The sequence below is a fragment of the Rattus rattus genome, chromosome 4, assembly GCF_011064425.1.
Source record: "Rattus rattus isolate New Zealand chromosome 4, Rrattus_CSIRO_v1, whole genome shotgun sequence".
In the NCBI taxonomy this organism is placed as follows: Eukaryota; Metazoa; Chordata; class Mammalia; order Rodentia; family Muridae; genus Rattus; species Rattus rattus.
Genome location: NC_046157.1, coordinates 30,484,972 through 30,501,199, shown reverse-complemented (window position 1 = coordinate 30,501,199; position 16,228 = coordinate 30,484,972). Strand labels below are relative to the sequence as shown.

Genomic DNA, 16,228 nt, shown 5'->3' with positions numbered 1-16,228 from the left:
ACAGTAAACACCGTGAATCAGCTCACCCTGCATGTTCCCAGTTGAACTTGACCAACATCCTGCTGTCTCTCTTCAGCTCTCGTGTCCAGCAATTGTTTGGTTACTGTTCAGCGTCATGCAATCTTATTGTTTCTCTTCGTGCATACTGTTGGTGACTTTACTGTTAAAAGGGATCCCAAATGATGCTACAGTGTTGTCAAACACCTCCACGTGCAGGATGCTGTGGTGTCTCCCATAACCTTTGCTTTTAGACACTGGTTATAATGTCATTGATTGTCAAGCAGATGTGAATGAAACACAAGTGCGTGTCACAGAAGCTGTTTCAAACAGCGCTACACACAAAAGTCGGGTGTGATCTGAGAAACTGATTAAAATGTTCTGAGCAAACGTGGTGGTGTACTTGGAAGCCTAAAGTAGGAGAGCTATAAATTCAAAGTCAGCCTAGAACATGTACTGAGTTTCAACTAGTCCTACATACACGGCCATATACTGCCTTAAAAAATAACTTTAAAAGAGGACAGTGAAATGACTGAGCTGGGGCGGGCACTCGTCAAGCAAGCTAAGTGACCTGAGTTCCATCCCTGATGTCCATGCAGAAATAGTAGAGTAGAACAGTATCTACAAGGCTGTTTTCTCACCTCCAGCCATGAACTGTGGCATGTGCACCCATGCATGAGCACACACACACACACACACACACACACATAAACACAATCCACATACATATGGCATGCATACATTCGAAATAGTAATAATAATAATGATGATGATAGTAATAATAATAGAAGAAAGAAGGAAGGAAACAGAGAGGGAGAGATTGAAGTTAGCATGAAGACAGCAGTGTGACTCCACATCACCTAAGATGGTCACAGTCCTTATTATAAATAGTGAAAAATTCAAATGCTGGTGGAAGTATGAGCCAGCTAAACCAGCATGCCTTGCTGGTCTACGTGTGAAATGTACAGCACTGTCAGAGAACTCCCACGATGTTTAACTTACAGCTTTAAGCATGTACCTATCTTGGACCCAGAAATTCTAATAGATATTTACACAGGAGAAATGAAAATATGTCTTTATGACAGATATCTACAAAGATGTGCATCAAACTGCTTGAATCAGCTTTTGCACAATAACGCCCCACCATCCCCCTCAAATACAAGCGAAATAACCATCAAGGGAAACATGAATTAACACACTGTCGTGTGTATATTTTAACACTCCTCAACATGAAGTAAGGGTTCACTCTCTAAGCATGGTGGAGTAAAGCCAACCAAAGAGGGTGCATATTGAATGACTCCATTTATGTCATGTTGGGGAGAAGGAAAACTTAGTTCAAGGCCAAGAAAGTTGGAGCAGTGCTCTGAGGTTAACTGGAAGGGGCATGAATATTTCTAGGGTGAGAGAAATAGTCTTTATCTTGTTTGCAGTGCGTTCCTATTTGCTAAAAACAATCCGTTAGAAACTTAAAGTCTTGTATTGTTATATATTATATCATAGTAAATAATATACACCTTAACTATTTTCCTGAAGGTAGTCAAATAGTGGACTGTGAACCTAAATATAAAAAATGAATGCTGAGAAGTTTTCAGGAGAAATGTAACAATGGATTATGAGATTAAATTACCAGAAGCCACTGGAGTATACACAACTTAGGGGAATAAAGATTCGAGTGTAGAAAATACACAACAGATTAAGGCTGAGAAGGCCCTGAGTCACGGAGCCTTCCTTCTTCCGTTTGCTATTGTTTGTTTTCAGAGTCTCATGTAGCCCATGCTGGCTTCTAAGTTACTGTGTAGCTGAGAGTAACCGTGAACTCCTGACCATCCCTGCCTTCACATTCTAAGTGCTGCAATTACTAGCCCGTGCCGCCATTCCTGGATCCCGTGGCCATTCTCGGCTTCATTTAGAACATCCAGTTTTTTTTTTTTTCTTAAAACTGCTGTCAGTTTGTAAAATTCGCCGTGAAGAAAAGGTTATCTCACTAAATACGTTTGAAAGTTGCTCATGCATCATATGAGCTAATAGTAGGCGAGCCATCCCATCCGTCATGACAAGCTTTTACTGAGCATGAGGAAAGAAAATAGAAATGGGTGTGTCCAGGACTTTGATGTTTGTCTCTAATGCAAGGTCAATATACTTCTCAGTTATTTACTGAGTTGACTCCAAGCTTAATAAGTTTTCTATTTCTTTAGGAAAAAGAGAACCTTTGTAATTTGGAAAAGAAGTACTCCAGCCTCACTGGGGGAAAAGGGTTTCCTATTAACCCCAATACTCTGAAAGAGGTAAGCCACGATTTTATGTGTCTGCTTATGTCAACTTAGAAGTCAAGTATACGTCAGTTTTGTGCAATAACTCAGCTAGTAAAAACCTTAGCTTAGATGACTTGCAAAAACTCACAATGCTTGATACGTCCTCGCTGTTCCTTATCTGTGCTTCTAGGAATCCAGGGGTTATCATTGTGCCATGGATGCCATACACATCCATGTGTGTGTGCGTCAAGACACATCTACCTGTCTTGACAGTGACACTGTGGCCTTGAGTCTTGCATTCTCTTCCCTTTCCTCATCCTTTCTTCTCCTTCCTCTTTCTTTGTTACTCTCCTGTCTTACGGGGTATAAAAGTGTCCTCCAAGAAGATGGAGATGGATTGGGAAGATGGTCTGTTGTTTTTCTTTGATCTCCCCTTTCCCTTCACTTGGAGCTCTTGTTTGCCATACATATTCTTTACCCATCATCCTCTCACTCCCAGCAATTATTGCTCAATTATTCTCTCCCAGGGCTACACTGATAGAACATTACTGCCGTGGAAACATATGATACCAATAATAAAGTCTCCTCATCTGTATTGACTTATAAACTCACAGAAAGGTTTGTTGCTACATGAAAATTTACCCAACCTTTTGAAGGCTTTTATTTATAGGTTGTTTACATAAAAAAGCAGAGAGGGGATTTCATAGCTAAAAACCATGTGTTTATGTGCATGCATGTACCTGCACGTGTTTATTCATGTATGTTCAGGTATATGAAATAAAATGTTCATCACAATAATAGGACTGACCAAGTATGTGTCTTAGAAGCATTTTAAAACTATTCCTATAACAGCTTCACTAGGTCCTATCGTGTCATAGTTTCCATTATTGGGAACACTTAACAGGCAAGGCCACTGAGGTGAGTGTGGTTATGAATGAAGCTTACAGGCATAAGCTAAGATCAGCGAGGTGTAAAGTAGGCCTTATGAGCTGTGCTCATGACATACAGCTTGTATATGCATTCTGGGAAGCCACTAAATGGTTTTAAGTAGAGAGCTAACATTACTTAATATCCATTTGTTAAAGATCTCTGTGGGCCACTCAGCAAACGCTGGGTCACAGGAAGTATGGAGAGGTGCAGGGAAACTGGTGGAAAATGACCACAGTAGTGCAGGTGAGGGCTTGGTTTAGGAGCTTTGATTGCAGCAATGGCATTGAGATGGAAAGTTGCTTGGATTTACATGGAGTTTGTCGCTAGAATTGCAAGCCCTTGTTTATTCATTGGATTTTATGGTGGAGTGAAGCGTAGTAAGTAACAATTATGGGTTATCGAGAAGAAAGTAGATTCTGATAGCATCGAGGGTAGATACGATCCCAGCTACTGTGCTGTTTATGGTTTATTGCAAATGTGAAGGGTGTGGGTGTGTTTTATTCAGGAACAAAATGATCAAATGTGGGATAGAAACCCCAGATTGGGATTAAAATTTTCCACTACAGTGAAGAGTCAAGAACAATGCCATATTGCAGGTTTCAGGGTGAGGGGAATAGCTCGGATATCTGAAGATGACAGCTGAGTAGGTTATAGGGAACCTTGGCAGTCGACTCTGAACACAATTAAGGGGGAGGGCTGTGGCATTCAAATGAAGTACATGGGCCTTTGGTCCTTTCTCTCTTGTAACCATTCCTGTCCTATTGATGAGTTGGGTTTTTTTTTATTTTAATTTTTATTTTTTGAAGACTCCTGGGTGTCAGAGTCTCTACCGGCTTTTTGGCTATTTTCATTTCTCTATCATATGTGTCTAGTATCTCTATGTTCTCAACATGTAACATGAAGACTTGACTCATAAGATATTTGATTTTTCTAGTGTCCAGTCTTTTTGCTTCCCTTTCCTCTTCTCTCTTTGCTTTTTCCCCTTCCTTCCGAAGAATGATCAATTTATAACCAGATTCCTTACAGAGCACCCACCCCTGACCAAGAGAAAACTTTTTGGAAGCAATTAAACTATACGGCCTATGACTCAGAAAAGGAGAATTTCCAGGCCTCCCTTTAAAGCTTTCTATCGACTAAGCGAGAGAATAACTCAAAGGTTTTAATTTCCTTTCTGATCCATTGCCACAGATAAAATGAAACTGCAAAGCTAAATGCATCCCTTCCCTTCTTCAGTTGAACCTCATAAAACATCGCCTAGTACCTGTGTCACTTTCTGCTGAGCAAGACTGCGGAACATTCTGTTGATAATAGTCAGCTGTAGCTTTCTCTGCTTTCTCGTAATGATGGGTTGTCCGTGAAACCTTTCATTTCCAGCCTAGAGGTTTTGCTACACGGAGTCACTTTTTGAAAAGCTTAATAGTGTTTCCATCATTAATGGTCTGAAAATAGAAGCCAAAAGTCAAACGAATCTACTTCCTCTTTAAAAAAAAAAAAACAAAACCCTGTTATTTTCTATGCCTTATTTTTTTATTTCCTCCACGTTGTTTCATTGGTGTGGCAAAAATCTTGATTGACTTGCGTAATTACTTTCCGTGAAAGTCATTCTAAGTGCTTTTTCCACAAACTCTCAGGTGTTTTTGTTTAGAGATTTTGAGTCGCGGGCATTTTCTTTAAGGCACGGCTGGAACTGAAATACCGAGCTGAAAAGTAACTGGAAGTTTTCTGTTGTAGCCCCTGAGTTTGAGTTGGGGAAACCGCCTTGAAGGGTAGCACCATAGGACAGCAATTCCACGTGAGATCTGTGTCTGCACATGAATGTAAAGATGGTGTCCTTGTTCTTTCTTGGCTCAAGTGTTCACAAGTAAATCCCGCTGAAGCCAAGCTTTTTATTTTTATAAATGGTGCAAAACCCAGTAGCCCGTCAGCCCGCTTACTCAGACACTGTAGTTTTCAAAGCACGGAAGAGAGGGCCCAGGCATGTTTGTGGAAAAGACTCTTGGATCGGAAAGTGAGTGTCTCTTGGGTATCTGATTGTTCGATGTCTGTGGAGACATAATGCCATTCCATGGAGAGAATGATGCTGAGATCTCTGGATATTTATTGTATGATCAACTTGATTTCACCGGAAATTATGTTTAATACTGGGAATGACATTCGTCAAGATCGAGCACCGCAAATCCATTTTCATTGCTTACCATTCACTTCATGAGTCATCGAGTAGCGCCCAGGTATCTGGCCGTGCTGCCCTCACTCAGCTAACTCATTGTACCGGGAACATTAATACTCTCGCATGCCTCGGCTTTTGCTTCCTTTGTGTTTAACTTCTGAATTCCTCCCTTTAGGGCTATATCAGTGTAAATGAGATTAATGAGTCATGTGGCAATTCCATGAATCTATCCCCTTCCACTCAGTTCCCTGCTGATGCTGCTGCTGCTGTCACTGAGCCTGTCTCAGCTGTGCCGGTGAGCCAGCCCCAGAGTTCAGAGGTGTGTGGGCATGCGTTTCATTCATTCACTGCTATTCCCCATGTCAGAAATTAACCCACAGTTCACTGAAAATGAACAGACTGTGTGTTCCGAAGGTTCGGAATGATGCCGAGTTTATGAAGTAGACCAGACTGGGGCGGGGGATGGGGGAGTTGTCCTACACTAGAAATGTTAGAAACCATGAAATGTGTGGTCATGGTGGGGGACTGGCCGTAACTGCCAACACATTAGGTCAATGTCTTAGCATTCTAACCAGCCCTAGATTTCTGAGACTCAAGCTCATTGCTTTGAATCACCGTCTCAGATGGGTTCGTTGCCTGTTTTGCTTGGCAGTATTGAATTATACTTTAATTGTAATGGTTTTTTTTAAAGCATTTTTTTTGGGAGCAGCCAGTGACGTGAAGTAAAAGTGTCTTCTACTGAGCACATTGCTCGCTGTACGGGATTTTAACAAGAGACTAACAGGAAAGATAGTGCCAGACATTTGGGATCTCCTAGTTAACACGCAATAGGTCAGAGCAATCAGATTATGGATTTCCTGTCTCTGTCTCGTTCATCCTCTCATCTCACACGGGTGCGTGTATGCCTTTTCTCTCCCACCTAAAGCACCAATCAGCTGTCTGTTCTGGATTTATGCCTCCTTCCACCCTTTCTCCTTCTGTCACTGAATCTTCATCAGCCGCTTGGCCTGAAGTCATGGCTACACCTGTTGATTCTTTCCCTTTAAATGACACACCTCCTCCTCTACCAGCTAAGAAACACAGAAGGCAGCAGCCTCAGGAACAACAGGTAACTAGAAAGACGGACAGAGCACAGGGGTCTTACCTTGGTAACATAATCAGTTAAGTAGCATCTCTTCATCTTTTCCAAAGTTGATTTTTTTTTTAAGAAGGAAAAATTGCAAAGCATTTTTCTTGCTAAGATTATTTAGTGTGGCCAAAGGGTGCTAGGATTAATAATGTTTTGATATACTTTATATCTTCATGCTTTTCAGTTCACATTCAACAAAATAGTGCAGCATGTCTCACATCTTTCTCAATATACTGACAAGTATTTCCATAAAACGCATAGTGTAAAAAGTTGTGATGACATCACATTGTGTTCTCCATTGTTGACCCCATAATACTAGATGTCATTCCAGGGCCGTGTCTGAAGTTGCTACACACTTTACAATTCTCTCTTTTTCCTCCTACTGATCCGATGAAGAGGAGTGATTTCGATCTTAGAGTTGGTACCTTTATAAAAGCCCGTGTCTCCTGCTACTGCCACCATGGCTGATGTCAAAAGGAACCTAGGAATGAGTTGAATCAAATAGCTGATGTAGACAACAGGTGACCTTGGAGAATGAGAGCATTTCATGCCTTTCATTTTAATGTGATGTGAAACTCATTAGCAGCTTCATTATGGACACACAACACCCTTGGTGTCAAAATAATCCTTTTTTTTTTTTTTGGAGCTGGGGACCGAACCCGGGGCCTTGCGCTTGCTAGACAAGCGCTCTACCACTGAGCTAAATCCCCAACCCAATAATCCATTTTTTAAACCTGTTGCTTTATGCCCAGTATTAACAATTTTCGACAGTATTGAATTCTAAAAATCAAAGTTTAGGAAGTCATGCCATTTGGTCACGTTGAAAACAAAGAAATATTCGGATGTCATTTTCTAACTGAAACCATCAGCTAATCATCCAAGCTGGGAGGTTCTATTATGGGGATGTGGATTGCCTGGCCATGAATTCCAACTCTACCACCTTCTAGCTGCAAGACCTTGGGCAGGCTTACTGAATGTCTCCGTGCCCCGGAATCCTCCCTTGTAGAACAGAGTGAGAACACTGACCTCACAGGATTATTATAAGATCTGAATGAAATCATGACTGTGGATTTTCAAGCCGGCAAATAAAAAGCTCCTAAAAAATACTAGCCACTGGAAATATACCATTATAACATTACGGTATAAACATAACGCCATCCCTGGCATACATTAGTTTTTATATATTTCAAAATCCCGAAATTAGCATTAAAGTTATCTAACCAAAGGAAGCTTTATTACAAAGTCATTTTGCTGTTAAAGACGTCTTGAGTTTAGAGAACCCAAGCAAAATTTGCATAGTTTAAGAGGACAAAAATCTTGCCTTAAAAAATCTCAGTGAAGAAAAAGATGTAGTCTATCAGACCATTTAAGTATGCTCTCATTTAACTATGGGATCCCTTTGGCCATGAACTTTTAAAATGGGAGTTAACCTAGAGGGATGGTATTTATGAAAACCTTACGTGGGTTTTGAGTATTGTATGATATGAGGGGATACTATTTTCCAGCAACTTTCCTGTTATTGCCTGTTCTCTTCCTCTTTCATTTCCTGTTTCTTGTCCCCCTCCCTGGGGTCTGTGCCCCCAGACAGAACACTTAGACATAGAGAGTAGGGAATTGCTGGCTTGTTGGCCACGGGCTGCTCTTGTATCCTTACAGTGGGAAGGCGAGCAGTGTGGCAATTTTTAAGCAGCAGTATAGGAGAAAAAAGGTGATTTTCTTAAAGAAAACTATTATAGGACAGAAATGATTTCCATTGATGTGACTAACATCGAATGCCAGCTCTAATCTGAAAGGGAACACCAGGATGAACTGTTAGTGTAGAGGAAATGTCAACATTCAGCTTCCAAGGAAGTGCATTGCATCTTCCTTGTATGAGTGATGTGCTCGTCAGTCAAGTTTTGCCGTTCCACTTTGCATTTGCATTTAAAGCACTTTAGAAGCCTGGAAGAAAGGAAAAAGCAGCACAAAGAAGGCCTCTACCTGAGTGACACTCTGCCTCGAAAGAAAACCACCCCTTCCCTGTCCCCACACTTCAGCAGTGCCACAATGGGGAGGAGCAGCACCCCGAAGGTAGGACTCAGAAGAGCCATGGCCTTCTCTTTCCGGAACATCTTGCTATAGTCACCAACAAAAGGAAAGCCTTTGAAATGCAAAGATACTGAATGCTAGCTAGGCTGTTGCATTAGCTTGCTGGACAGATATCGTAACTCAGTTGCTTCTTCTGTCCTGGTCAGAGGAAATTTGGAATTACCCACTCTGGACTGAAGAATGTCTTTTCTGCCATCACAGTGCAGGTGGTGAATACTCTTCACTCATAGGACAGGTGCCCTCTGGCTGTACCCATATTTAGAGATAACGCAGAACATTGCATCTGAGCTCTAGAAATAGCAGCACTACATAGTTATTGGTCGATGTCTACACGCATGACGCCAGGTTTAGCCCTTTATGTGAACCTAGCTGAGGAGTAAACATGCTCACATATCGCTGTTGTAGTTGTACATATGGATAAACTGAAGAAGAGGAAGTTAAGTGACAACCCAAGATCTCTCAGCTGGAAAGTGGATGAGTCAGGATATGAACCCCAGTGACCTAACCCCTGTACCTGTCACTGATGTGCTCAAAATGTTATTGTAGAAATGGAGAGAGAGAGAGAGAGAGAGAGAGAGAGAGAGAGAGAGAGAAATCTTTAATGGGGCACACTACTTTAGGTCCTTCTCTTATGCATAATTTGAATAACTATATTGTGATCTATTTTTTTCAAGTTGGTGTTTTTTTTTTTTTTTTTTTATTTTATTCTATGTATGAGTTACACTGTAGCTGTCTTCACATACACCAGAAGAGGGCATCGGATTCCATTACAGATGGTCGTGAGCCACCATGTGGTTGCTGGGAGTTGAACTCAGGACCTCTGGAAGAGCATTCAGTGCTCTTAACCGCTGAGCCATCTCTCCAGCCCTCAAGTTGGTGTTTTAAGTGTACTTGATTTACATGAAAGATATATAGAAAGCCATATAAAAAGAGTAAGAGCGTGTCATGATGGTGCACACCTGTAATCCCAGCACTTGGGAGGCTGAAATAGGAGGGTCAGTATGAGTTTGAAGCCTACATGGCAAGACCTTATCTAAAAAAGCAATTAGCCAACGAATGAAGCATGTTATAAAGAATGGATCTTAGTGGGTTTCAGCATAGCTAGGGGCAGAGAGCAACTGGAGCATTGGGCATAACTAGCTTGCCCCTGTGTTTTTGCATGGTGTGCATGCATTCCTCTTTGTGCACCTGCCCTCTGCACCTCATGCATGGGGAGCTCCCCATTCCTCTCACAAGACTGTGGACAGTGCTTTACCCCCACCCATCTTCTCTTTTGGAATTGTTACTATCAGAGGAAGTGCTGCGATACTGAGATTGCAATAGATCTTCTTGAGAGAGATGGTGAGTAATTTGCTAGCTTTTATTGCTTGACATCAAAAGAGAAATCGGCCATAAGACCAGCTGTAGTTACCTTTTGTCCTTCATAGGAGCTTTGAAAATAGGAGTATGACCACGCTCCGGAGTACCATTTGATATGCAATCTACCTTACCTGAAATATTTCCTCCTGCCTCTCTCAGGCTCACCTCCCTCTGGGGCAGAGCAATAGCTGTGGCAGTGTGCTCCCTCATTCACTGGCAACCATGACCAAGGATGCTGAGTCTCGGAGGATACTGAGAGGTATGTATGCTTTGATCTCGTGGTCTTCTATTAAGCATGGGAATTCCCCAGTGAAAGGTGATGAGAACAAAATTGGAGGCTAAATTTTACTATAAGTTTGTTTCCTTTGAGGAAAGGATGTGTGTGAAGTCATTCTCTTACCAAGATAACACCACTCCTCTGTTAGCACATATCGTTGATCCATTGTAAACATGCCTATTACGCTTTATAAATTCAGTCAACAGGCCTTGAGAGAATTACTAATCTTCCAGTGTGATTGATGGGAAGCAAAGAGAGACCACAGAGATGCTGAGAAATTTCCAGGGTACTTAGCCAAGGTCACTAGACTTTCCTGTGGCTGACACACTATATTAAGTGACCTCTGAGCTGGAGTCCATGCGTTGACATAGTAATGGGCTCAGAAGAATATTTCTTTGAGCCTTTTGATTGTAAGCTTGAACTCTTCTACATGTATTTAGGTTTTAGGTAGACCTTGACTCTTGATATGTTCTCTTTGAAAGAACATATTACAAGTACAACAGGGTTATAAACTGGTTTTTCATGAAAGAAGTACTACAATGTCATTCCAGAAGCAAAGCTCTTATTGAAACAAAGTTACTGTGTTAGTACAGTAGTTTACATCAACAACTTTTATTGCTAATTGCTAATTTTATTATTAATTTTTTAGCAGATGTGTGCTAGATACCAAGAAGGCAAATGAATGACATGTTCTTTAACTTTGAAGTTCTTGCAGTTTAGTGAAGAATGATTGAGACACATAGCAGATGATTTCAGTAACATATTGAAGACATTTTATTAATGAAGGTCTGTCTGAGATGTAAAGGGAAAAGCAGATAGACATTTGACCATCAAATGCATTCAAGAGTGGACAGATTGAAATCTTGCCTTTTGGAGAATTAAAATTATGATTATGAGAATTATGATTGTTAGTCCTCTCTGCTTAAAGTACTAGGGTCTAATCACTGTGTGTATACATATATGTGTATGTATCTACATATGCATGTATGTATATATACATATGTACACACACTATATACACATTTACTCCATAGCATTGCTAGGTTCACATAAAGGGCTAAACATACATGTGTGTTTACATTGACAATATGTGTGAGACAATTAAATTACTGGGATGAAGTTGAGGTTTTCAAATCAATATTAGAAGTGATTTAAAGAATTAATGGAACAGACATTAATTTTCTTTTATTATAGGTAGTAAACAGCTGTATTTCTAGCACTCAGGAGGCAGAGGGAGGCAAATTTGAAGTCATCCTGAGCTTTACAGTGAGACATTGTCTCCTTTATTTAAAAAAGGGAGTTAATAAAGCTGGGCAAAGTGACATATGCTCTGTATTTGGGAAGGGGGAGAGAAGGCAAGAGGGTTCAGGAGTTCAAGGCTTGCCTAAGCTAGATAACAAAAAGAGTTAAGGCAGGTTACAGCATTCATTTGAGGTGTGTATTTGTAGTATTTAAGTAAAACACATTTGATTAGACTTCTCTGCTTTATTTATCATAATGTCTCAAGGACATGAAAATATATTTTAGTTACAATAAGCATAGGAGTCTATTTTGGCTGTCACATTTCTGTTAACTTGAAGGCCAAATCTATTTTCTGTTGAACCATGGGTTTTTGGTAATATTAGGCTTCCTTTAAGATGTATGTTCCTCTCCACTGGAAGGCATCCAAACTTGGATTGGCCATGCAACTGAGACCTTTCTGCATATTGATGAACTGTCTGTATTACAGTGATTTGGGGAAAGGTAGAGCATTGAAGAAAGCAAAGAGGGATCCCAAATGGCTATTCCCAGTACCCAAAGCATTTTCTTAAACCAGAGAGCAAGGAGAGCTAAGCTTTGTACTGAATGTGTACATTCATAAAGCTGAGAGTTGCTAACAGTGCCATTCAGCAGGGTTCTTGATAGAATATGGCACTGGGGAATCTCTGACCTGCCTTTCTAATCTGCCTTCCCTTTAAATATGGAGAAACCTTGAGTTAGTTTCCTAAAGTGAACCTAAGCCAAGTCACTGAAGTCATGTTAGGGGCATAGACTCTGAGAAGTCTACAGTCTTGTCTCTGTGTTCTTACTCTCCAGTGTATTGGCTTTTGTGCATGGAGAAGAATGTTTGGGTTTTGCTGAATTTAAGTAATGTCCTGTTTAACAGGGCTTCATGGAGCTCTGAAGGAACAAAACTCTTCCATGTGCTGATCCAAGAGCTGTGTTCTGTGAACTCAGCCTGCTCCCCTACCCAGAGGAGGGATGGCCAGGGATGATATTTCTTCAAGCCATAACAGATGGTAATATTGGCAGATTACACAGAGAGCATGTGGGCATCTCGCCGAGTCCAGGAGGAGTGAACTGCATATTTCATTTAGAATTGTTTCAGCATACTTGTTGATGTCATTAAAATAGCAAACAAATGTGATTGACATTGTAATCTGGCCAAGTTTATACTCGTACATTTTCATTATGTCAAACGTAGTAGACTTCCTCCTTTATCTCTTTTGAACATAATTAACTAAAGTGCATCATTTTTTTGCTGCTATGCATAATGGAAACGTCAAGGATGATGGTGTAAGTATTATGAGCCCTCTTCAGTCAGCACTGTTTCCATAGCACTGACACTAGGCCACAAAACACAGAAAGGAGCTGGGTTCAAAGGCGAGAGCTGAGGACTGGGCTCCAGAAGTGCTCATGGCTTTTTTTTTTTTTTTTTTTTTATACAGCTGGTCAACTGCCCTTTGTAAGCTTTAGCCTGAATGAAATTTTTATTCTTTTTGTTTGTTTGTTTGTTTGTTTTATTAAATGCAGGAAAGTCCAAGAAAGGTATGACAACCTTCCTGTGTGGTGTTTTTGTTTCCAGCAAATATCTAAAGGTCGTTGTCAAGTCATTTTTATGAGCTGCTCTGATTTTAAAGTCTACAATGGTGTATTTTTAGTCAGATTGTTCTTTCTATCCAAAAGAGAAAAAAAATGCTGTACATTTATTTTTAAGAAACAATGCTTGTGGCGGCTGCTCTTCCTTCAAAGGCAGCTGCATGGCTCTTCTTGTTTGGGCTTTTATAACAAGTTCAGACCATGCAGGAAACACAGATACTGTGACAGCATTGATTGAGGGCCCAGGAGCCAGGTAAAGAGTAGAGTGGGCGGAACATGCAGGCTCAGTGCATAGCAGGATGTTTCTCTTTATAAGCGAGGCAGACAGAAATAAAGCATACGACAGACCAGAAGGATTTAGGAAACCCCAATGGACTTCTCTTACTTAGGCTCATTTGGTAAGAAAGTCTCTGGAGAGTTAAGAAAAGTATAAACACCTGCCTTGAATACATAAGAAGGCTACTGCCGTGGTTAAGTAGCCATACGTAGCATGAGAAAGAACTTGTTATAAAGTTTCATGGGCTGTGCATCTAATTATGTTTCTGTGTACGAGCATTTTGCCTGCATGTATTCTTGTGAACCATGCGTGTGCCTGGTACCTAAGGAGACAAGAAAAGGGCATTATACCTCCTGGATCTGAAGTTTCAAAGGGCTATGAACAGCCACGTGGGGTTTAGGAATCAAACCCAGATCCTCTGGAAAAACAGCCTGAGTCTTAAGCACTGGGCAACCTCTCCAGTCCTTTGAATAGGAAATACTACCCTGAGTTCTTAAATACTATTTGCTACTGCCACTTGAATAAAAAACGGTTTTATAGATTGGTTTTATTAGTATTATCATTACTGTTTTGTTTGACCAATATGTGTGTAAGGTTTTTTTTTTCTTTTGTAACAAATCTTTTGTTTTTTTCTAACTATGCATGTATCATGAGCCTATTAAAAGAAAACGTTTTGCTTTTCTTTCTAAGCATAGATTGAATGTAAAGTGTGGCCACCATTCATGTTCATCTGATGTCATTACTAATACGTCAAGGAATGCATGTTGGGTGGATGCTTTCCCATCCCCATGTCAGCCTTTCTGACCTTGTACCTTTCCCCTTTCTCTGCCTTCCTCACCCTTTCCTTTGCCTTATCCGTTCTTCTGGCTGTGGACTGTCATTAGGAAGAATGAATTCTTCAGCAGGTGAGCTGTGACCAGTGCGTTATCAGAGTCTCAATCTGTTTAACCTAAGCCCTGATTATAATCTTAAATCATCCTACCTTCCTTATTAAGGCACAGGTTGATATTAAAGATATATCATATATCTGTGAAATATGTTGGGGAAACTGCATATCTTATGTGGTTAATTAACAAGAGAACTTTGGGCACCAATAAGCCAGAATACATTGAAACTGGTCTTACAATTAGAAAAAAAATCACTGGAATTTGTACTGTGTTTTAATGGTGTTCCTGGGCAAGGAAGAGGGCTGGGTTGGTTGTTTCCTGGTACATTCTCAGCTATAAAACAAACTGAGACATGGGGTCTTGCTTTCTAGACCTTAGAACTACTCCTTCACCAAGTACTTCCAAGATCATTTGTTTATCTTATTGCCACTCTTTCCACTGAACATTGTTCTTGCTACATAATTAAAAAATAACAAAACCCAAGTGGACTTGGATTGAGATTGTCTCCAGTTTCCCGAGTTAGTTCCTTAGTTCCACCCCCAAAAGTAGACTCATGTCTGCTCCATTTGACCACTCCGGGAGTTGGGGGTGTTGATAGATGAACAGTGAGTTTACTCAGTGACAGTTTTGTGATGTCCTCATGGTAACTAAGCCACGGTCTGCAGTGAACAGGATACCTGTGTCTCCCTCACAGAGCCTCCCTAAGTGGAAGCTTGTGCTTCCACTCAGGGCTACTCCACTGTGTGTTTTCACTCAGCAGTTTTGGAGACTGCACCCACACGCTCTTAAGCTCTGTTCTGCCATGGTCTTTCCTCTGTAAGAAGTACTGATGCCTTTGGATGGTCAGATCTGAGCTCAAAACCCCAAACCAGTTCACTCAAGTACAATTCTAAGATTACAAGGGAGAGATCTGAACCCTTATTTATTTCCTTTATCTTTAAAGTGTATCCCAGGCTGACTTGAAAGTCACAACAATCCTCCTGCCTCAGCCGCGTGAGTGGGGGGATTACAGGTGCACACCACCATACATGGACATGCCTTTATTTAGAACCAAAGGAGAATTTTTTTTTAACTTGTTGGGCCGACAAAAACCATCTCAGGTTGATAGTTGTAACAGACAGCTCTTGCCACTAGGCAGTGTAGCTCAATGAGGTGAATGTGTTCATACTGGAAAGGAAAATGCTTCTTTTAAGCTGCTGGAGAAATCTGAGGTCCTTATTCTGCTTTTGGAATGACCTAGAGAGGCCCTTGGTGCACAGCAAATCTTGAGTTGATTTGGGGAGCCGAGGTCTACAAGGCGCAGGGCAGTTCACACTGTGGAGTGGATGTTCCTTGTATGCATGTCTGAAAACTTTGAGCTTTTTAGTTTTCCGCCTCTCTCACTAGAAAGTATAAATTTATCTGTTTTCTGAAGAAAACAAACCAAACCCCAGGACTCTAGAAGATTGGAGAAGCAAGCCATTCAGTTGTTTGAGAGTGTGAGCTTTTTTTCTTGAAGGATGTTACTTCTTCCTCCTTGGGACTGCCTTTTCCTCACTTAAGAAAACCTCCTTGGAGGAGGGAAGGAGAGGGTTGGGGGCAGAAACCACACCCAGGGCGGGAATTTTCATGTGCTCTCAATTACTCAGGTGTCTTTCAAGGTTTTTTGTTTTGTTTTTGTTTTGTTTCACGTTAGGATGAGGGCATGTCTTAAGTATAGTTGATAACCAATGTGAAGGCTTCAGTGTTGTCTAAAAGTCGTAAGGAAATGATTGGGTGTAGCCTTTTGAAATAATTTCTCTTGTCATTTTCCCTTCCTTTCCTAATGAATATCTGGAAATGGTGTAAAGGGAACAATTAATAATTCAAAAAGCTCAAGTATAAAAGGTAAATAAATACCTGAGTGACGACTTTCTTGCCTTCTTTTTTTTCAAAGTCACTTGAGCTGCACACTTGGAGCGCCTGGCCTTGTGTGGCATTGTGGGTATGGATGGCTGCTGGAAAGGGTGCTCTGCCTGGTCTCACGG

At 40.9% G+C, this 16,228-nt stretch overlaps 1 protein-coding gene across 1 annotated transcript in view; it reads left to right on the top strand.

The window, feature by feature from the left end:
• The window catches only part of Phldb2 (pleckstrin homology like domain family B member 2), a 97,011-nt gene that overhangs the window by 65,079 nt on the left and 15,704 nt on the right, over positions 1 to 16,228 (top strand). The window contains exons 9-13 of the mRNA XM_032900256.1: positions 2,193 to 2,282; positions 5,522 to 5,665; positions 6,272 to 6,454; positions 8,405 to 8,545; positions 10,082 to 10,181. Coding sequence (XP_032756147.1) covers positions 2,193 to 2,282; positions 5,522 to 5,665; positions 6,272 to 6,454; positions 8,405 to 8,545; positions 10,082 to 10,181 — 658 coding nt within the window. The remainder of the gene's footprint in view (positions 1 to 2,192; positions 2,283 to 5,521; positions 5,666 to 6,271; positions 6,455 to 8,404; positions 8,546 to 10,081; positions 10,182 to 16,228) is intronic.